General features: G+C 34.6%; 1 protein-coding gene across 1 annotated transcript; it reads left to right on the top strand.

Moving 5' to 3' along the window:
- LOC129253565 (cell division control protein 45 homolog) lies at positions 1–20,679 on the top strand. Its single transcript, XM_064109149.1, has 18 exons — positions 1–283; positions 9,477–9,629; positions 10,183–10,320; positions 11,236–11,307; positions 11,611–11,682; positions 12,350–12,457; positions 12,909–12,970; positions 13,316–13,366; positions 13,852–13,971; positions 14,452–14,523; positions 15,145–15,303; positions 15,896–15,950; positions 16,559–16,609; positions 16,989–17,044; positions 17,649–17,871; positions 18,972–19,093; positions 19,924–20,000; positions 20,462–20,679. Exons 1-18 carry the CDS (start codon positions 233–235, stop codon positions 20,524–20,526), a joined length of 1,707 nt encoding a protein of 568 aa, XP_063965219.1. The 5' UTR covers positions 1–232; the 3' UTR covers positions 20,527–20,679.
- Positions 20,680–23,233: the final 2,554 nt, after the last annotated feature.

Here is a 23,233-nt window from a genome sequence, read left to right as displayed (position 1 = left end):
ATAGCTACGCCACTGCATATGAGTTACATCAAGATCAATACCTCTTCTAAGTACAGAATACATTTCGTTTCTTCTAAATTTTTAAATTGGCAATTTTATAAAGTATCCCCGTGCCGAAATTACTTCTAACTTCAGCATATTACCTTTTGACCCTCATCCGCGGGAAAAATGAAATAGTATTGGAGCCTATTGTCATCAGATTTATTATATTTACTTCCAAGTCAGCAACATTATGTTCATTACAGACATTAAAACACAATTCTATGACGTTATTCTACATCATGTAAGTATTTTCTACTGTGTTTTCATTGTGTGAACTTGATATGAATTCTATTCGTTTGTATTTAATTTCATCGCCGTCTTTCCAAGTACGGTCCCACCCGCTCAAATCGATGTTTGTTACTAAGTCTAAGAGTAAGAGTTATTTTTTTTTGCAGTGTTATTTTTTCAGTCACAGTCACTCACATACTAGACCAAAAGCTTCAGTCTCTGTATTTTGGTTGTTCCGCTGAACTACGTTGGCTCCACTCACCATACATAGACTGAAGGGGATGGGGCCCCGTACCTACAGCCAACGTATAGTGAACTAGCGTTTTATAGATCGCGATTTAAAACTGTTTTTGGCTTAACTGCAGAATACCCCGACACTGCTCACTACCCAATCGTTGGTCAGCCAACACAACGATGTCAAGACCTATAGCTATATACTAATTCAATGGTATATAGCCTAGATATATCCATACTATTATATACGTACATGCATTACTGGTACTACTACTACTACTATACTACGTACGTACGTACGTATGACGGTACGTACGAGCAATGCATCCAGGCCATACGTAATGACCTTTGCCCTTTGACTACTACTAGAGCTATAATTAAACATCGTTGGGTGCGCTGCTAGCCAACGACCCACGTTGTGACGGTACGGACGGTGCAATATAATATTCAAAACATCGCTAGCCAACGACCAACGATGTGACGGTGCCATGTAACATTTAAAACATCGTTGGCTAACCAACGACCCACGATGTGAAGGTGCAATAGTACAAGATTAATACACTCTTTTAAATTACCTACTACTACTAGCTATTGCTATACATCGTTGGGTGCGCCGCTAGCCAACGACCAACGATGTGACCGTGCAATGCAACATTCAAAACATCGTTGGCAAGCGTTTCAAAGTATGGTTTCACAAAACAGTTTAATATATGCATATCCTGGTTAGTGAGGTGATCGATGTCATTCACTCTCTATTTCTTTTGTATTTTTTATACATGAAATATTTTCATTTTTTCTTCATTAAAATATGAAATAAAGTTTTAATTCCCATTGAAGGAATTCAATGGGAATTGAATTCAATTAGGGTTAGGGTTAGGGTTAGGGTTAGGGTTAGGGTTAGGGTTAGGGTTTAGGGTTAGGGTTAGGGTTAGGGTTAGGGTTTAGGGTTAGGGTTAGGGGTTAGGGTTTAGGGTTAGGGTTAGGGTTAGGGTTAGGGTTAGGGTTTAGGGTTAGGGTTAGGGTTAGGGTTAGGGTTAGGGTTAGGGTTTAGGGTTAGGGTTAGGGTTTAGGGTTAGGGTTAGGGTTAGGGTTAGGGTTAGGGTTAGGGTTATATTCACATCGTTGGCATCGCCGGCAATGTTGGCCTCTACAACAGGCATATTCACATCGTTGGCATCGCCGGCAATGTTGGCCTATGTAAGATACATTCACATCGTTGGCACTGTTGGCATCTACTACAGGCACCAACACATCGTTGGCATCGCGGGCGCTGTTGGTATATACATACTAAACATACATTCACATCGTTGGCATCGCCGGCAAAGTTGGCCTATACTTACTAAAGATACATTCACATCGTTGGCATCGCCGGCAATGTTGGCCTCTACTACAGGCATATTCACATCGTTGGCATCGCCGGCAATGTTGGCCTCTACTACAGGCATATTCACATCGTTGGCATCGCCGGCAATGTTGGCCTATGTAAGATACATTCACATCGTTGGCACTGTTGGCATCTACTACAGGCACCAACACATCGTTGGCATCGCGGGCGCTGTTGGTATATACATACTAAACATACGTTCACATCGTTGGCATCGCCGGCAAAGTTGGCCTATACTTACTAAAGATACATTCACATCGTTGGCATCGATGGCAAGGTTGGCCTGTACTACAGACACCAACACATCGTTGGCATCCTGGCCGGCGCTGTTGGCCTATACGTACTAAAGATACATTTACATTGTTGGCATCGTTGGCACTGTTGGCATCTACTACAGGCACCAACACATCGTTGGCATCGCGGGCGCTGTTGGCCTATACATACAAAAGATACATTCACATCGTTGGCATCGCGGGCAAGGTTGGCCTATACTACAGACACCAACACATCGTTGGCATCCTGGCCGGCGCTGTTGGCCTATACGTACTAAAGATACATTTACATTGTTGGCATCGTTGGCACTGTTGGCATCTACTACAGGCACCAACACATCGTTGGCATCGCGGGCGCTGTTGGCCTATACCTACTAAAGATACATTCACATCGTTGGCATCGAGGGCAATGTTAGCCTGTACTCTACAGTACAGACACCAACACATCGTTGGCATCGCGGGCAATGTTGGTCTACATAGGAAACTACAGATATGATCGCATCGTTGGCATCACGGGCACTGTTGGCATGTACTACAGACACCAACACATCGTTGCCATGGTGGGCAATGTTGGTTTACATAGGCAACTACAGATATGATCGCATCGTTGGCATCGAGGGCAATGTTGGCCTGTACTACAGACACCAACACATCGTTGGCATCGCGGGCAATGTTGGTCTACACATACTACGGAAATATACACATCGTTGGCATCGCGGACACTGTTGGTCTACATACTACAGAACACAGATATAGATCGTTGGCATCGAGGGCAGTGTTGGCCTGTACCGACTACAGACACCAACACACCGCTACCATCGCGGACTGTGTTGGCCTACACGTACTACGAAAATATACACATCGTTGGCATCGCGGGCAATGTCGGCCTACATACTACAGATGCACACAGATATATATATAGATCGTTGGCATCGCGGGCAGTGTTGGCCTGTACTACGGACACCAACGCACCGCTAGCATCGCGGACTGTGTTGGCCTACACGTACTACGAAAATATACACATCGTTGGCATCGTGGACACTGTTGGTCTACATACTAATCGCGCGCGCTCGCATCGTTAGCGTTACAGTGCAGTCTGAACACTTAGAATCTATTCAAAAAATACTTGTAAGTTGTAAATCATTCAATTATTTATTATAGCTGATTTTCTGATTTGATAGCTTAAGTACATCGTTGTGCGTTGGCTCTCCAACGATAAGGTAACGCAGTGTCCGGGTATTCTGCAGTTGTTCCCTGTTTTTTAAGCAAAATTGAAAGTTTCAAGGTTTCCATTATCAGGGAAATATAAATAATAATTAGTAATTGCATACCTTGGGCCGGAGTTATTGAAAAAAATCCTCTGGATGATTGAGAAATCTGTCATCTAAGACATTTTCACCTGACCTGACGGTTTTTCTTGCAAGTTGCCATCTTGAATGACGTCATTATCGTTATTAACTTAATGTCTCGAATCGATATATCGCGATTATAACTAGTACTAGTACTAGTATAACTAGTATCGTTTATCTTCGGTTTCGTTCGCATATGGAGCAGATCGTATAATATCGAAAGCAATATCGATATCACATTCGTGATTGTTGACGTTCGTTTGTAAATATTTTATAGTTTGGCTGCCATTTTGACCATTTTTATCGTGTTCAACCCAATTAAACATCGGTAAAGTATATTTTTCATGCCTTTTTCATCTATATCGTTTAAAGTGTTTAAACATTAAAAAATCAAGTTTTAAAAGTTTGTTGTTTATACATCCTTAGATTGTAAATTCGATGTGTAAAATTACATCAAACTTTGGACTGTGAATTGACAAAAGGGAGGGAATGAGAACACATGCGAGCCCACACGTACACCCTACCGTCGGTAAATGGGGATTACAGTAAAATGTCAGAAATTGTTGAATAAATCCCCAGAAACGACGGTTATTCCTGTCTACTCACATACAAGCGTGTGGCTGTAACATTTTACTACACTACATATGATGGGGGGACTTAAAGCTATGCACTTTGTTTTCAAACAATAAAAACTATCCCAATTTTAATATTTCAACAAATATCTGTCACTAATTTGTGGCAAACAGTATTAGGGTGTCTGGAGAAAAAAATTATTTTTCTTATTTCAAGAAAATATCATGTTTTCTTTGTGAATTTGAAGAGAAATGACCTTCAGACTGACAGAAATGTAACATTTTTGAAAAAAATCCAATTATTGGCTGCAAAAAAAAAAGAATGAAATTAGGTAAATTTTCAGCATTTCTCTGCCATAGACTGTACTCTGTAGTTAAGAAATGGACACACACAAATCCTAATTTTTAGCTTCCGAGAGCTGTTATAAATTTATTATTAATGCCAAAAACTTGTCCATAAAGAGTCCAATAGGATTTTTTATGCTCTATCTGATGGTATGATTTTTATAAAGATTTGGAAACCAGATCACAATGAAAAATTGAGACAAAGTGAAAAAAATTGTGCAAAACAGAAATTTCATTTTCCCATAGAAAACGCATGGAGAAATGGCAATCTCAACACACACAAAAATAAGGGTTTGCAATTTATCTCTAAATCCTTATTTAAAATGATCATATAAACTTGTCCTGACTGTCAAAAGAAGCCCCTGAATTTTCTCTTTCCATACATGCCAAACACAAGTTAATAATCAATTCAGATCACATTTTTCTAGTAGCCTGAACTTCCCCGAAAAAATGTGCCATATTTTCCCCTAAATTAGCCTGTTTTATGCTGACACTTTTCAGTGTGGCTTCAGACACCCTAATTCTATTTCTAAGTCAATTAGCCTAGGCTAGGCCCACTCCTAGTACCAATGAGGTCCAAACATTAACATGTATGGACCTCATAGGCGACAATGCGTTAAAAACAGGTTAGAAGTCCTGCACCCAAGTATTTTTATGATATTAGTGATTATTACTAGAAAAATGCAAGCTTTGTCCTCATTTGTTTAGCATTTATTAAAAAATTGCCCATTAACTATAATCCTACTCATACTTTAAATGTTATAAAATAAAGGGAAACTTACATTTGAGTCCTTTTTCGATCTTTTCTTGGCAGTCAGTCCGGTCCCGTCGAGTGCGATCAAAGCGGTACGAAGCTGATTTTCAGATCACGTGATACGAGTAGTCATCACCTGATCGATCGACTATCCTTTTTTAAAGACCGCAACAATTATAAATTTTATTATAAAATATATATAGAATAAATAATTGCATGATATTATATATATTTCTACAATTAAAAATATTTTGTGATATAAATTTAATATTGACGTAAAATTCGCTATTTAACAAAATATTTATTAAAAAATAAAAAATCAAACAAAATAAAAACGCCTTGGACACAGTGCAAAAAACCTAACAATTTGGCCGCGTTCTTAACAACTATCGTAAAGGGGCGCTCTATTTATAAATAAAAAAGAATGTACAGCTGTCTACCGCGACGTGGTTTGTCGCAAGATTTGGGACAAATCCGTGGGAATTCTTGAGAAAATACATCAAAAGAACTGGTGAGTACCGATTAAGCATTATCAAAGTAGTAAATAGGTTATACATAACTTGTAGATATATATTTTAAATTGATATTGATGCTTAGTTCCAAGCTAGGGCGGCCCAAATGTGCGTGAGTGGAGTCCCAGTTTATTAACACGGGTAAGTATTGGGGTGTCGCCTAGAGTGGCTAGGCCCTAAGGCCTAACCAAGATTAAGAAGAAAATATCGCAAAACTCACTAGGTCTAACTTAGGTCCTAATGTCTTTACTAATACGAAAATCCCGCCGTGTTTTCCGAACATCTCTTGATTTTGCCACCCAATGTAGAAGGGGTCCTAGGCTAAAGCTACGGCTACGCACTCAATTTACCATGCAAAAAAAAAGTATTTCCTGTGGCTGTGCCTCAAATTTTTTTTTCTGAAAAATATTCATATTATTATAGATTAAAATTAAATTTAAAGCGAATATAATTCCAAAATTCCAAACAGTTGTTGGTTTTCTCTGCATTTAGAGATTTACTGCAGCCTCTGTAGAAAAAATTGAATAGGAATCGTTCATCACTCTGCAGTCACAGTTCCACACACAGAGTGCGCATTTGCCATGAAAACTGTATGCGCGATGAGTGGTGCGTAGCTTTAGGACCCGCGCAGCTTTAGGACCCCCTACCATACATTTAGCCAGGAAGCTCTTATAGGAGTAAAAATCAATTACTAACGTATGCTTACTCTCCACAGAGCCCAGGGTGACCAGAAAATGAAATACGGGACAATCAACAAAAAAGATCAAGGGTAGGCTACACATATTGTTAGTGTAGTCTGTAAAGACTGTAGTGTTAGTTTTTACTAAGTTAGACTTGTGAAAAAATATAAAGAATTGGAAGGGAGGGTGAACGAAAGAATGAAGGAGAGAAGGAAAAGACGAAAGAAAAGAGATGAATTGAGAAGAAGGAAAGAAAGAAAAAATTAAGGGGAAAATTAAGGAAAAAAAAAAAAAGAATGAAAGGATGAAAGAAAAAATGAAAAAGAGGAAAAAGGTTTGATTCAGTCATTCTTTGAAATGGATAGAGACAGAAAGAAAAAGAAAGGAAGCAGAGATGAATAAATGTGTAAAAGACAAAATAAAGGAGAGAAAGGAAAAAAGAAAGTAAAAAAAAGGAGGAGGAAAGAAAAATGTTTCCTTCATTCTTTGAAAGAAAAAACAAAGAAAAACAGGAAGGAAGGAAGGGAAAGAAAGAATGAGGGAAAGAATTAGAAGGAAAAAATAAAGAATGAAAGAAAGGGGGAAAGAGAGGGAGGAAAGAATGAAGGGAGGAGAGAATAAAAAAAGAGAAAATAATTGGAGGAGAGAAAGAACGAAAAGAAAAGGGAGAGGAAGGGAGCAGGAAGCAAAGAAAAGTTTAAAGGTCAAGTCCACCTCAGAAAAATGTTGATTTAAATCAATAGAGAAAAATCAGACAAGTACAAAATGTCATCAAAATTGGATGTAAAATAAGAAAGTTATGACACTTAAAGGAGAACTATATTGATTATGAATGTGGTCTTATTATATGTCAATGGAAAGGTAATGATGTGGGGATTATCATTGGGTCATTCAAAAATAACGAAAATAATACATAAGGTGAAAATCGCCGATTAAAAAACGCTCAAAATGCCTCTCCGAAATATGCCTCGCATCGGTCTCTGAATTGACTTGAATTTGATGACGTCACTTTCTGTACGAGATGCGTGATTGGCTCTCCCACGTGAAGCTCCACTTGCATGCAAAACCTGTTGCGAGGGTACGTTTTCTCCACACTGTCACTGAATACTTCGATCACGAAATGAAAGAAAACCCATAATTTTATTTGGATTTGGATTTTCAAATTGATGATTTTGAAGATGAAGAGAATGATGATGAAATGAACAACAAAGTGACGTAGTTGGAGGTAAATTGGGGGAATTACGCCGATGATGATGAGTCGGACAATTCAACTTGCAACACGATCAAATGCCGATTCGCTACCTAACTCATGCAGCTGCTAAGTGCTAGCTACACCGCGCGGGCCAAATTGAATTCATGAAAATGAATTACCACACTGTCCAGACAGAGTCTCTTAGTTCTTACCTCTGTGACTATGAAGAAGGAAAATAATGATATAACTGTACTTACAAACAAGTGAATGTAATCCGAACCTGAAGGCAACTCAACGAATAGCAGCAGACGATATGCACCGACGATAAACTTCATGTGGCTGGGATAGATTGTCACTCGTTCTGTTAGTGTTAGATGTAATTTTTATCTCATTAATTTGACAAAATTACGAAACTCGGGGAATTATTTATCTATATAAAAATATAGTAACATCTCGTATTATTTTTTTAATTACGATAAAACCTTTTAAAAGCTCGTATATGTGATCGTAATCAAAATCACAAACATGCCGTATTGCTTTCTCGCCTTGGCTGAGAGAGTAGATCTATGCACGTGTTGCACAGCTCTCAATCAAGCTACGCATGTTGGGGATCTTTTACATCCAATTTTAATTTACCTCAACGTTTTCCTTCAAAAAACGTTTTATCGTAATTTAAAAATTATACGAGATGTTACTATATTTTTATATAGATAAATAATTCCCCGATTTTCGTAATTTTGTCAAATTAATGAGATAAAAATTACATCAAACAGAACAAGTGACAATCTATCCCAGCCACATGAAGTTCATCATCGGTGCATATCGTCTGCTGCTATTCGTTGAGTTGATTTGCCTTCAGGTTCGGATTACATTCACTTATTTGTAAGTACAGTTTTATCATTATTTTCCTTCTTCATAGTCACAGAAGTAAGAGACTCTGTCTGGACAGTGTGGTAAGTCATTTTCGTGAATTCAATTTGGCACGCGCGGTGTAGCTAGCACTTAGCAGCTGCATAAGTTGGTAGCGGATCGGCATGTGATCGTGTTGCAAGTTGAATTGTCCGACTCCTCATCATCGATTCCCCCAATTTACCCCCAACTACGTCACTTTGTTGTTCACTTCATCATCATTCTCTTCATCTTCAAAATCATCAATTTGAAAATCCAAATCTAGATAAAATTATGGGTTTTCTTTCATTTCGTGATCGAAGTATTCAGTGACAATGTGGAGAAAACGTACCCTCGCAACAGGGAGAGCCAATCACGCCTCTCGTACAGAAAGTGACGTCATAAAAAATCCCCAATTTCGCGGACGTAATTCTGCGTGTTTGAAGCATTCAGAGAGAGAACTTTAAACTATCAATTAACTGAGTTCCATCGGTCTCCATGATAAATGATGTACACCATCGTGTTCTCCTTATTTTCTCCTTTGATTTGATATATGATTCTCCATTTTTACGATTTTCAATATATTTCTCCTTTAAGTTTCGCTTACTTTTCACAAAATAGTTATATGCACAATTTAGTCACGTGCAACTGAGAGAATCGATGATGTCACTCACTCACTATTTCCTTTGTTTTTTATTGTTTGAATTATACAAAATTTCATTTTTTACAGATTTGACAATAAGGACCAACTTGACTGAACCATAAAATGTTAAGCAATGGTAATTAAACATGTTAAGGGAGAAATGAAACTTTGTTTCACAGGAAAATGGGGAGAAAATTACAATATTTCATATAATAAAATACAAAATAAATAGTGAGTGTGTGATGTCATCAGTTCCCTCATTTGCATACCGACCAGAATATGCATATGGGATGAAATCATCACTATGAAATTCATAATACAATAAATGAAATAAGTTACATTCGAAGAATGAAAATCTTTCTTTATCAATTTTCTCCACAGAGAGTATTGGTCCTAGTCGCTAATGATGTAGATGCTTTGTGTGCTTGTAAGATCCTGCAGACATTGCTCCAATGGGATCATGTACAATACACCTTGGTGCCTGTATCAGGAAAAGATGATGTAGAACGAGCTTATCTGGAACACTCAGAGCAGGTACATGTAGGTCATGTGATAGCTCAGGCTAATCAGGTGATAAGGTCACCTGATAGTTGAGCTTGATCAGGTGATTAGGTGACTTGTATAAGTTGTATTGACCTTACAAGAATATTTATGTACTGTAAAGAAGTCCTAAAAATTCATGTCAAATGTAACAAAATTTTTTACTCTTTGATTGATGCATGATTTGAAGATTTAATTTTTATACTCTACATCTTATAAAGGCCTTGTAATCAACAGGTTAAATGTGTGTGACATGGCCCAAAAGAATTATGTTTACAAACAATAGTAAGAGCAGAAATTTGTTTTAATTATGGTCTTGGTCTGAAATGAATATGAAAACAAAGTTATCTCTAAAGCATTAGTTTGTGAAGGCTGAAGCTATCAAGCAATTGTTCCTCTCCAAGTAATTTAATTCAAGAATCACTAGACGATACAAAAATCTCTTGTATCCAGCCCTACTAATTTGTAGCTGTAATGATGAAGTGGTTTATGATGTACATGTATGCTTTGATACAAAATGTGTTTCACTATTCTTTTTGCACATTAGCTCAAGTATGTGGTGCTAATAAACTGCGGTGGAACTGTCAATATTCTGGAATCATTACAACCTGATGATGATATAGTCTTCTTTATATGTGATAGCCATCGACCTCTGCATCTTTGGAATATCTACAATGAGACCCAGGTCAGTAATTCCTCAATGTTATTCTCCCGTATTATCAAGTTACTAAGTTGGATGAAAGTCAAAATTCCAAAGGAATATCTATTGGGTTGGTTGAAACTAGTTTTGGAAAGACTTTTGTGAGGTGGATTTGAACAGCAAGGTTTACTTTACCACAACAGATAAAATTGATATAAACTCATCATGTCTAGAATGCCAAATCACACCTAATTATTTGGGTGGTGAACATTTTCCTTGGACTAAAACAGTTCATTCGTACAAATACCTTTGGAGAAAGCTGTTATGTCTTTTTGTTTCAAATTCCAGTAGAACACAGAGATCCTGGTTCATCTAGATTTTGTGAGCAAAAAAAAAAAAAAAAAAATTATGTTGATCAGTCAGGGGGGAAAATGGGATATTTCATCATGGAAGAAGAACTTAGATGCTTCCAAAATACATAGGAGTAATGAACTATTACTGAACATCCTGCTCGAGTTTCGGGTCACATGACCAAGGTCATAGGTCATTTAGGGTCAATGAACTTTGGGAATGTTAGGGGTATTTGTTGAATTTCCATCGTAACTAAATTTTTATGGAGCTAGCTCGTAATACTTGGACATAAGAGTAATCAAGTATCACTGAACATCGTGTGCGAGTTTCAGGTCACATGACCAAGGTCAAAGGTCATTTTGGGTCAATGGACAGTATTTTATTATCATATGAATATTTTCTTTTGTGAATAATTATTCAATAGCTGTTTTCAAAGTTAGCACTGCTGCTATATCGAATCGTGTCATGCGGGTGAGACTGCTAGAGGGATTCCACTTGTTTAAAAATTCTTAGCGGGTCACAGTCATCAAATTGGCACCACATAAATTGCACAGAAAGTTAATTGTGTTGTTAATTGTGAAAGTTAAGTGTTTTTCTTATGCATTACAGATCAAGTTTTTGATGAGCCCAGAAGATGATTTTGATATTCCATCATATGAAGAAGTCTTCAGAGACGATGAGGTAACTGATTCATTAAATTAGATATAAAATAGATATATTTGGTCAAATGGGAATCAAATTAATGGTTCCACTAACCAGAAATTACATTTTTGTGGGATTTCATGTAAAAATATGGTTTCAATGAATATCTGAATAACATTTCTTAGTCAATTGTCGTGCAATATGTAAATATGATCACTCAGTGATTGGGCAACTTTCAACTGGGAGTAACATGTACATAAAAAAACATATAATTTGTTTGAATCAATTTTTTAGAGAACTGTCTTTTCAAACTTTTATTTCAATATTTAAAAAAATTTGTAGTCTGACAGTGATGACTCTGGGGCAGAAAGTGATTCACCAGAACCAACAGGCAAGAGACGAAGATTTGATGAGGTATGTGTGGTCAATTCTTACATTTTTAAAGTTATAATGTTAACAAAATCAAGCATGTTGAAAAACACAGACTTTAATAAACTTGTGCACATTGCTGGTAGGGCTTATCTCAGAGAATGTTAAGTTTAAAATGTAAAGACATGGCTGCCTTTACAATTTATTGAATGAAATTTCCTTTGCTTTTTATGTTGTGGCTTCATTATTTCTTGGACAGGATAACTATACAAGGAATAACTCCACATCAGTGGTCAGTGACAATGAGCATAAAGTGACTTTATAGTATTGAATAGTATTGATGCATTTTGTTGCTTTGATATGACAGGAACAAAGTGAGTATCTAGATGATTCTATTTGTATAGAGAGCATTAAGAGGAGGACCACAGTATTTTATGTTTTTTAACAAAGTGTTGTGAGTAGTATGGATAATATTCATGTATGAGATGAGAACAGAAAAGACTCCCGTACCTGTAGGTGAACAGTTGATGCATTTCTGCTAAAAAAAAAAAACCCTTACTCTTTCAATGTACATGTCTATTTACACAGTATTTAATGAAGCTGACATGGCATTTCTGTCTTATATGCAACCTGGTTTAGATAATGCATAAAAACCTGTTTGTTTGTTTTTCAAATGTGTGTTTTTAGCTATTATATGTTTGTATTATTTCAGGATGCATTGGAAAGGAGAATGAACAGGCGTCAAGAGAGGAGGAACTGGGAAGATAAAAGGAGCAAGATTCTCTTTGATTATGAGGAATTTTCATATTATGGTTCTTCAGTAAGTTATGAATCCAGGGAAATAGATATTTACTCTTATTTAAAGAAATTATTAATGTGTTTTTTAAATGCAATTCTCAAGACTTGAAAAAAAGGAATTGTAACATACCATCATTTTCATGATCTTTTAGATTTATGGTATACACGATTATCTTAATGTTTTTAGTATTTCCCATTGTAGTATGCATGTGTACTATCTACATACATGTATGGAAATATATAAATGAAGTATCCTTTTTCAATATTATAATTTGTTATTGATTTTGTTGTTTTTGTGATTGGAGTCCTTATAAAAATTATATAATAAAAATGTTTCACAATCTCACACTGATGATGAATTGCCTCCTTAAAACAATGGAAGTTTTCCTAGCATATGTTGATTAATAATGTACTTTTAATATGACAGTGTAGATAATTAATGATATAATTCTCCATCTTTATCCTTATTTCAGGCTGCTGTAGTAATGTATAATTTAGCATGGAAGAAGTCAAAGGATACAAATGACTTGCTTTGGTAAGTATTATTTACATTACTTACCTTGCATCCCTTCTTGCATGATTTCATTGGTTGAAGTTTTGCATTACATGTTAACTTTATTAAAAAATAAAAGAAAAATATCAAGAAGAGTATACATTATATACGTATTAAATTTTAGATGAATCTAACTAAGATTTTTTCTTTATTTTTTTATTTTGAACTAGTTTAATCTGAATTGATCAGTCACAAACTAACAAACCCTTTCATGAATGTTTATTGGGCTCAAGTTTGACCTGTGTCATGTTGCAAAATGAAGTTTGGTACATTTTAAAGTACCGGGAGAGCAAACAGCATGAATGATGTGGTTTATTTATTTTTTAGGTGGGCGATTGTAGGACTGACAGATCAACTCATTCACAAGAAGATTGACAGGTAAGAGTTTAATCATTACTTCATTCACAGGGCAAAATACTATTTGAAATTGTATGAATATAGAGGCTTTCTTTTCGGTTTTTATTATTTTCCGATTGGTCATTGTTGTAGTGCTGTTGTCAACTCTTAGAGGACTTGGTAACTGGAATGGAGTAAATTTATGTATAAGATTGAAACTTTAAAATGTGATGAAATTGAATCCTATCCGCTGGATTGGAGAAATGTACTTTGCTCCTCCAATGATTGGACCAAAGAATTAATAATCAAACCAAACCAAATTCATTGTTATCATAAGAACATGTGCTTTCTTTTACTTTATAACTCTGGTAGATATACAATTCTGTATTTTCAGTTAATTATATCTTGCGAACAAAATTCAATGGTTTCTTCAGGATAGATTTTGATAACTGTAATCTTATTCATTGCTTTTTTCTGTGTTCATGTGTTTGATCTGTAAGTTTCCATGTTTTCAATTTGTGTGACAGAGAGAAGTATGTGTCTGATGTGACAGAATTGAATCGTCATGTTGCACGTCACAACCACAGAGCAGAAGATGAAGAAAACACTGTCTCAGTCAACACAATGAAGATATCATTCATGCCAGAGTATCCTTCCTTATGACATTAAAATGAAAATTTTAGGGGGAAGGGTTATTAAAATCAATGTTCTTATCATCCATGCTTTAAAACTGATGGAGCTCCATGATGATTGTGGGATCCTTTTTATTCTGTCTGAAAAATTATTATTTTACTTATACCATTATGTTTTTGTATTAATTTGTTTTGAGTTAGATGAGGAGTCATCTTTAATACATATTGGTTCGATTCAGAGTGGAAGTCCAACAAAGATAATGATTTTTTTTTCACAGTAGGCTGTGATTTTTTTTTGTTCAAAACACTGCCATTGTGATAAAAAAGGAAAGAAGTATTTTATGATTCAGTCATATGTGATTTACTGACTTTTAAATCAGAATCACATCAACTTGTAAAATGAAATTAATTCATCGTTTAATTGAGATGAAACAGGCTTTCATAAGAACATTTTCAATTCATTGAATGACCTTTCCTTGACAATGATACTTTTAGTCTGCAGCTAGTCCTGTACAGACATTGGTCTATCCTGGAGAGTTTGAAGCATTCATCATATACAGCTTGCAAGTGAGTCATAAGTTATCTGATTATTTTAGTAGTAGTAGTAGTAGTAGTAGTAGTAGTTGGTGGAAGTAATAGTAGCAGAAGTAATGACTGTAGTAGTTGTAGTTGTATTTCCTTTGGTCATAGTTACCAAGGAAGTAGAGTGTCAAAAAGAAGGTGAAGAAGAAATGTAAAAAATTGGAGGAGAACAAGAAGGAAAGCAAATATAAATGTAAAAGAGTATTGATTAAGAATGAAATTGGTATATTGCTGATGTAGATGCAAGAGAATCATCTAAAAGTGTGATTACCTGTTTTGAGTACCTGGTAAATATTGGAGTACAGTTGCAAGCTAACAATATCTCTGCTTGTAATGCAAGCAATCAAAGATCCATTCAAATTAACCATGCTGTATACCTCTCTCAAATAAAAGAGTTTGTTGAAAAAAAAACCCTTTCATACAGTAGATGAATATATGACAAAAGTGATAAGTAAACAGGTGATTGAAGAAAGGAATTCATGAATTGATTGATAAATTGATAAGTAAAATTGAATTGTGAAAATAAATAGTGAAACAAAAGTAAACAGAATTATATAGCCTTAGGTAATATTTTACTTTGTATTTTCACCTCTCTCTCCATTACAGTCTCAAGTTATGGACATTGAAAGGTCAGAAGAAGTTAAATGAGTTCTTAGCTGACATGGGTTTACCTCTGGCTCAATGTCAGCAGAAGTTTACAGCTATGGACATCACATATAAGAACACTATCAGGGAGCTCCTAGAAAGCTCTGCAAGGAAGTTTGGGTATGTCTCAGTTTTTTTTCTTCAAACTTTTATCACTCTTCTAAGACATGAGAGCATTCAAATCATTTCAATTCAATTAAAAAAATAGTATTTATTGATGATCAAATATGTTTCATGTTTACAAATTATGGCTCATGAATGGGAGGTCGTGGGTTTACCCCCATCGGAGTCATACCAAAGACTGTAAAAATGGGAACTTCCACCTTGCTAGGCGCTCAGTATTTAGATTGGAGAAGGGTAATAATAACATGTTATGTTATACATTGCCCGCTAGAAGATCAGCTTACAGCTGAAGTAGATACCCTGGGTAAATAAGAGTTATTATTATTATCATTTAGGCTTAATATATAAATTACATAAAATTTATACATTTAAAAAGCTATTATGCACAAGTTAAACTTCTTCTATGGAAAATAAAGAAAATTCATCAGTTGTGGATGGTCTTCAAGCTTCTACCAACCTATTTAGTAGAAGCTTGAATTGAAAAAAGAAAATCTATACTTGTATGGTTTTGTTACTTTAGGTGCATTCAGTATCCAAAATATTTCATTATGCCAATGATTTGATTTTTACTTTCATTTTTTCTTCCCAGATTGGAGAACATTACCTTACCATCATTCTTAGCTCAGTATGGATTCAAGAATAAGGTGAGGGATATTTCAAACTGTACTTTGTCACAGCATAGGAAATAATTGATGGAATACTTACACAATTTATTAGTTTAGTTATCAGTCTTTTTCTTTCTGTATAATTTGTGATTCATATCTTCAAGTATGTGCCTCAGGTAGATAAAGGGATATATAGATAGATAAAGGAAGATGGAGAGAGGTATAGAGACTATTAGAGTGATAGAAGATAGGAGAGATAGAGAGAGAAAGAGAGATACAATCTGAGTCATATTATTTCAGTTTTTGTGTCAATTTTATGAAAGTATTCTACATTTTAATTTCTGATGAGGAATATAGAGCAGATAATAACCTCTTCCTTTGGGGCAATCTATCACTTTGTATGCCATACAAATGTAGACACTTCCTTTTCAAAAATCTTCCTATCATAAAGATTGCTTCATCCAAATCCCCTTAGATATGATAATTTGTTCCATCTCCATAACCAATGGACAATGACTTTATATCATAATTAGATTCATATTTTTCTAGCAAAAGTGTTAATCATTATTTCTAAATTGCTAAATTGGTTTAGTTCCTAATTAATGTGATTTTGATGCATTTTATTTTTTTAAATTCCTTATTCCCAGTTCTGTGCCTTTGATATTGCCTATGCAGTAGAAGCTGTCTTGGAAGCAGTGGTATGTATCTTCTGTTTTCTGAACAAAGTGAAGCTGGATCTGTTGCTGTTTCTTACTCCTTATACCTTTTGGACATTTTTTCAAACTTTTAGGAATTGTAAATATTTACTTCATTTCACTTGATTTTATATCTTTGCTACAAAGTAATTGATATTTCATGCATGTGCTAGCTTCACTCGATTTTGATATTGTCTCTGTGACATCCAGAAAAGTGTTATTTTAATAACAAGTTTTGCTTTTCAACTAAAGACAACATCCCATACATTCAAATATGCAGAGAGTCAAAACGATAATATGTTGACATTTCTTCTCATGTAAAATGAGAGACTATAGTAAAAGAGGAACTACTTGTATTTGCATTTTTATCAATCATTTACAGGATAAAGACAAGTCATCAGAAAAGAGGTTTTTGGAAGCACTAGATTGTCTATCAAGGTACATTTGCTTGTTTCAATTGTTATTATTTTATTTTTATGTATGTATTTTTATGTATTTATTTAATTTTTATTATAAATATTATTATTGTTATTATTATTCTTATTATTTCATTTTATTCATTTATTTATTCTATTATTAGTATTATTATTATTTTTTTTTTTGGGGGGGGTTCATTGGGATCGGTTATGACAATTAAACAGCTGATTACAATTTTTGTCTTACTGTATGTTAGCTTTTAGGTGATGCAGGTTTATTGAAATCAAACATCCCTATAACACGCATTATGTTCTCATTTAAAGCACCCAATTTACATATTCTAATCTATACTGTTAGTTTAATTAAAGCAATATATGTACTGTATTTTAGAAATACACTGATTTAAGTATGTAGGACCCATTCACCAGAAGGCGTCATTTTTACTTCATAATCTGTGATAAAAGTGAGCTTTTATTATTGGACTCTTTCTCAATATACATGTACATGCTAGATTATGCATAATGAATGAATGAAATCTGCATTAACTATGGTTTCAACCCTGGATTAAAAACCACCTCTGTAAAGTCAAGCCAATGTCTAAACAAGTTTTCTACCTTTGTCACAGGTCTTATATCAAGAACCTTCACCTTGGACTTGATGCATCTAAACTCCAACTGCAAGCAGTGGTCACTCAGGTCCAGAGTCTTCTGGACATGGGTCAAGTGGTCAGTGCGGGACCTTTCCTCTATGCTTTCTTGCCTGAGGGTACTCCAGAAACAAAGTTCTTTGCTCATCCTAATTGTCTCTCCATGTTGGCGAGGTTTGCTCTTGAGGCTTATGTAAAGATGGTGAGACCACATCTATTCAAATATTGCTGTTTTTTATCATGTTTTCATGTTTGTCAGTAAAAAAACATAAAAATTTTGAAAAAAACCCCAGATAGTCATAAGTATTCTTTCTTTTTTAAGATCCAGAAAGGTTGACATTTGCCATGCAAAGTTAGATGATGAAAAAAAATGGTGAACCCATCTCATTTTGGTCGCTCTTATCATTTTATTTCTTTGACATAGAAAGTTTAAATAAAGTATACAAAGTAAAATAATCTGACCGGTTGTCTCACGATGGATCAAACATTGTTGGAGAGTGCTGATTTGTCTGTAAGCTGCTATACTTTGTCATGCATTGAACAAAGACACTGCTCTGCACGGGTTGTATAGCGTCCGCGTGCCCAGCTGAACGCTATTGTCTGACTGCAATCTGGTGTGAGCCGCGCTGTGATTGGCTGATGCTGCCGACCAATCAGTGCTCATGCCTGTGCGGGCACCGTGTGCTCTGATTGGTCGATGCCGCCAGCCAATCAGCGTCCGCGCCGCTGCTTGGCGTCCGCTGGTGCTGCCTGCATACATATTTGTGGAATCTTAGATTCTACTTTAATACATATTTATGTAATGCTAGTTGGGTATTTTGTTTGTAACAAGTACAGGTTATATATTCCTGTTTTATACAGCATGGTTCAGATGAGAAAATATAGTCCACTATTATGAAATTCTATCTGTTGTATTCATGTATTCTTCTAATAACCAGATGCAAACAGATATATTTTCAAGGAATGTTTAAGGGGTAGAATGAATGAAAAAATGTATTATTGAAGTCATTCTACTAAACAACACTCAGTGATGAATCAAACATTTGTGATATACATGGAAGTACAGCTGCATTTTTTGTATAATCTCTTCACATTCTAAAGTTGCTAATTGGCACCAAATGACATACATAAAGTCTATGAACCATGTTATCCCTAAGCCTGAGATAGCTCAGGTCAGAGTCTATGGAACATGTGTATCATACTAAAATCAACTGTGTTTTACAAATTAAGCTCAATGTCTACTCACATTTGAAGAGTTTTTGTATTTCTTTTGTCAATTTTCACTGATTTTCTTTGTGACAGTCCAAGAGCAAGAAGGCCAAGAACCTTCCTCTGGTGATGACAGCCCCTCTGATGAATGAAGGAGGAACATGTCTAGTGATTGGCATTCCTCCTCTACCAGAACTTGAACAATCATCAAGAAAGTAAGTATAATACACTGAGATTCCAATCACTAATTGGTCAAAGCTACATCATGTGACATAGTGAAGTTCGGTCAAATATCACTTTCTAGCGAACCCTGTGATAGAATGTTTAACTCCTTCCAGGTACCCTTTTATGGTGAAAGGCCTCAGTGAGATAAAAGGGCTGGCATGAAAAGCACTTTGGGAGTAATCTCACCATCATTTTTATGAGCTGTCAATTGTGGAAAGTCAAAAAAGAAAACTAGTCTGTATATGTCTAGGTCTAGATAGTAGTCTTCTGAAATCAATAAGTTACTTTTGTTGTAAGCCAAAATTAATTTGAACACCTGTCTTTTTTATGATTTCACATCAGTTAAGGTAGCATAACAAATGTGTCCATTTGGGGATTGTTTCATAAAGCACATTGTCAGTGATTTTTACTGACTAATTTGTTCTGAGCCAGTCAGATGCAAATATCTCAGTAGCTTATGATAGTTATTGGTGAAACTGACTTCCCAACCATTTGGTCTTTACTGAAATTGGAAGTTAATTATGGATAAGATGCTGAGGGAAATTCTTGAACGTTTTTAGAACTTTAAGATGACCTAAGTTCTGATTGGCAAGTATTCCCATTCATATGTTATCTTCTACGTAATGGCCTACTCACTAGTTCACCTTTGTAAAACATAAAATTATATATTCATGCAATACTTATACTGACATTTCAATAAAGTAAAGGGCTGAAACACTTTAACAACACCTTCGCTTCAGTTTTGTAGCATTGATTCTTCACCATTATTTCATGCTGGAGTATTGCACCTGCCATGTTTTTTTTTGTTTTTTTTTTGTAGTTTCTTTGGCCGTGCTTTTGAACAAGCTGCAAAGAAGACAAACTCAAGGACACTTCACAATCACTTTGATTCTTCAAGTAAGTGTATTTTGTTAGTTTAAAATTATTGTGTCCCAAGTCAAAGGTAGATAATAGGTGCAGATATTCAAAGATGATTATTCAAGTTGACTGTGTAGTGATATAATTGAAAGAGAGATAAAAGTCTCTCTTAAATGTGCAAAACTTTGCATATAAATGGGATAGTGATTTCTAATGCTTTACAAACATCTTGTTCATATTACATACACTAATTATGATCTACATGTATAAATTATTACACAAATTTGACTCTTTGTATACCAGTAATTGTAAATTCATGCATGATTTGATGGGCCATTTAACAAACAACCCCAATATAAATCTTACATTTATTATCTCCTTTTTCTATCCTACCATTTCTTCTCACTTTACTTTATCTTTTTCCTTCTATTACCCCCCCCCCCCCATTTCATTCTTTTCGTATATCTTTGTCTTTATATCTCATCTTATTTGCCATACAGTCATGGAGCTCAAGATAGGAGATAGAAGCAAGTTCTTTGATGCACTCATATCATTACTAACATAATATTACGGTCTGGTAAAATTCAACATTATACATTGTTATGTGGCTACATGGAGTTGAACAAGGCATTCGGATATATATGAATATGAATAGATGTAAAATACAAGTAAAGTATTTGATTGTTTTACCACTGATATACAGTGCATTCCAGGAACATAGAAAAATAGAAACTAAGAATTATCAATGATTTATCATAGGTTTGATATTAGCAATTGTATATAACAAATGACACATATTTGTATAGCTTAGATCCCCCTATTTCATTTTATGATTCTTATGATTTGCATTCTTTACTGTGATTAAGTAAGATGATTGAAGTGTAGGTACCAGGAAGTAATTTGATTTGTGGTATGAGAATTAAGAAATACAATGTCTAGAAATTTAATTTTCTACCCTTTAGTATGATCTCCCAGTGAGTGAAAATGAGCAAGGAATTAAAACTTTTTTTTAAAGTGTGTACATTATTTCTTGCATTTATGTAATTGCATAAAACTAATCATTTTCATTACTGCCTGTCATAGCAATAAATATACCCGACAAGACTGATTCTGAGTGAAAAAAAATGAACCTTTTCGTTGTTATGCAGGCAGTCCTGCAGTGACGTTTGTTTTGTAAAATTATGGAAATGCTAGCATTACATTACTTTATTTCTATTCCTGCATGAATTTACTTGATTGAGGTATCATGTATGAAAATGATGAAGAACAACCTACTGGAATTGTGATTTTCTGACTGAAATGAAAAACCGCTAGCCTCATTAGCTTTTTGTACACTCTATTCAAATATTGTATCCCCTCTCATGCACGAAATGTTCATATTATAAGTTGAATCATATGAAAGTGGAGGATCTGAGTTTTACAATGTATGTAATTTATGAAATGTAATTGTGACTGAACTTATGATATAGCAATGACAATTTGGAGTTTTGTTTTTCATGGGACTCACTGTAAATAATGAAAAAAAGAGAAAATTGAATACTAATCTTGAAAGAAGTGAAAACAAATTGTGTTGGAATTGATGCATTCTTCATTGACAATAATTCATTTAGAATGATAAACAACGGATACTCTTTTTAATCTATTCCAACATGCCAACCATAAAAATCACAATATACATGGAGTTGCATCTAGCTATACTGTAGATGTTAAAAGAAACTAAGACCTAATGAATTGAATAAATATCCACCAGAACTCTGGGTGTTGTTTAGAAATACAAATCATAACAATGTTCTGTTCCTACATTCTACATTAGAATATATCACATTACTTAAATTAGTAGATTTCCTTGCATCTTGCTTATATGCATGTAAGTAACTGCATAACTACAACTTAGGTTGTAATTCTTCGTAGTAGCTTACTCTGTACATTCTATGTAAATAAATTTTTTATTCATATATTTCCATTTGTAGATATATATATAGTTGTATAAAAGAGTAATATTGTGTCATTTTGTTAACTCGTATTGTCAGCAATCGATATATATGTATAATTTATGTTTTTATGTAATTTTTCTGTTGTTTCCATCTTGTGGAGTGAAAAGATGTATGGTGAAATACACTCTAAAAGCAGAACTATACTGAAGATTTCTGTCTTGCACTCTTTAGTGTAATCTGCATGAATTAAAAAAATATAAACCAAACAATGTATGTAGGAACTACATGTATCTGTAGAAATGATTTTGACATGTTGGATGTCCCATTTACTTTGTTTTCATTACTTTCCAGTTTATGCATGCTTATTGTTTGCAAAGATATATTTTTCCTGAAGTATCAAAATCCCATTATTTGTCTTTAATTATTTGTATTTTCTGGAATATGTGATTCACTAAAAGAAAATATGAAACTATTATTAAAGAGATTGGTTAACATTGGTTTGACTTTAAAAAAATCTGAGCTAGAAGGTCACACTTGTCACCTGTGTGTGTGATATGTTACAAAAATGAAGCCCAGAAAAAATTGCGTTCGAAAATAATTATTTAGTGCTTCAAAAATTGAAATATAAAGTGACCGGAAACACCATCTTAATTTCATCCCATACACTTATGTGTACTATTTAGGCGTCTATTAGACGCCTATTTACAAAATCGGGGTTTGCCTTGTAGTTTTAGCTTTTCATTCTCAATAATGGTTGTTTTCAGGGTTTATTAGTTCTAATACATGCACTTGTACACATGTTTCATCTTGGTTTGAGAATTTTTTAAATCGGCTGCTCACAAAGTTAAACAATACCTTTAACCAATATCCCCCCAATATACCAGATATGACACTAACTATTAATGGGGGTGCACCCTTCAGGAATGAGTGTTATTTTTAAATCCAAATTATGCTGCCTCAGGACTCTTATAGTGATATATGTGTACTATGAGCAGTAGTACATAATTTGAAGCTACATTTTGCAATTATCTTCATTCTTATAATTGTTCTTGAAATTTTAGACATGTCATTCTTCAAACAAAAACAAACTTTTGAGCGTCATCATACATAATGGTTATTACTTCCCTATTCAATCAAGTGAAGATTAGCATCAGCATGCATCCTATAAGATTAAATATGCAACCAGTCCTATGATATTGACTGTTAGCATAATGCAAACCATGCATTGAAGAGTAAAAATTGATTATAAGATTTATATATTTGTATGTTGTAGGACATTGCTTTATACTTTTATAATGCTGTAAAATCATATTTATCTATTTGTGTGGAAATAAAACT

Source organism: Lytechinus pictus, chromosome 2, assembly GCF_037042905.1.
Source record: "Lytechinus pictus isolate F3 Inbred chromosome 2, Lp3.0, whole genome shotgun sequence".
Classification (NCBI taxonomy): Eukaryota; Metazoa; Echinodermata; class Echinoidea; order Temnopleuroida; family Toxopneustidae; genus Lytechinus; species Lytechinus pictus.
This window is presented reverse-complemented; position numbering and strand designations above follow the sequence as displayed.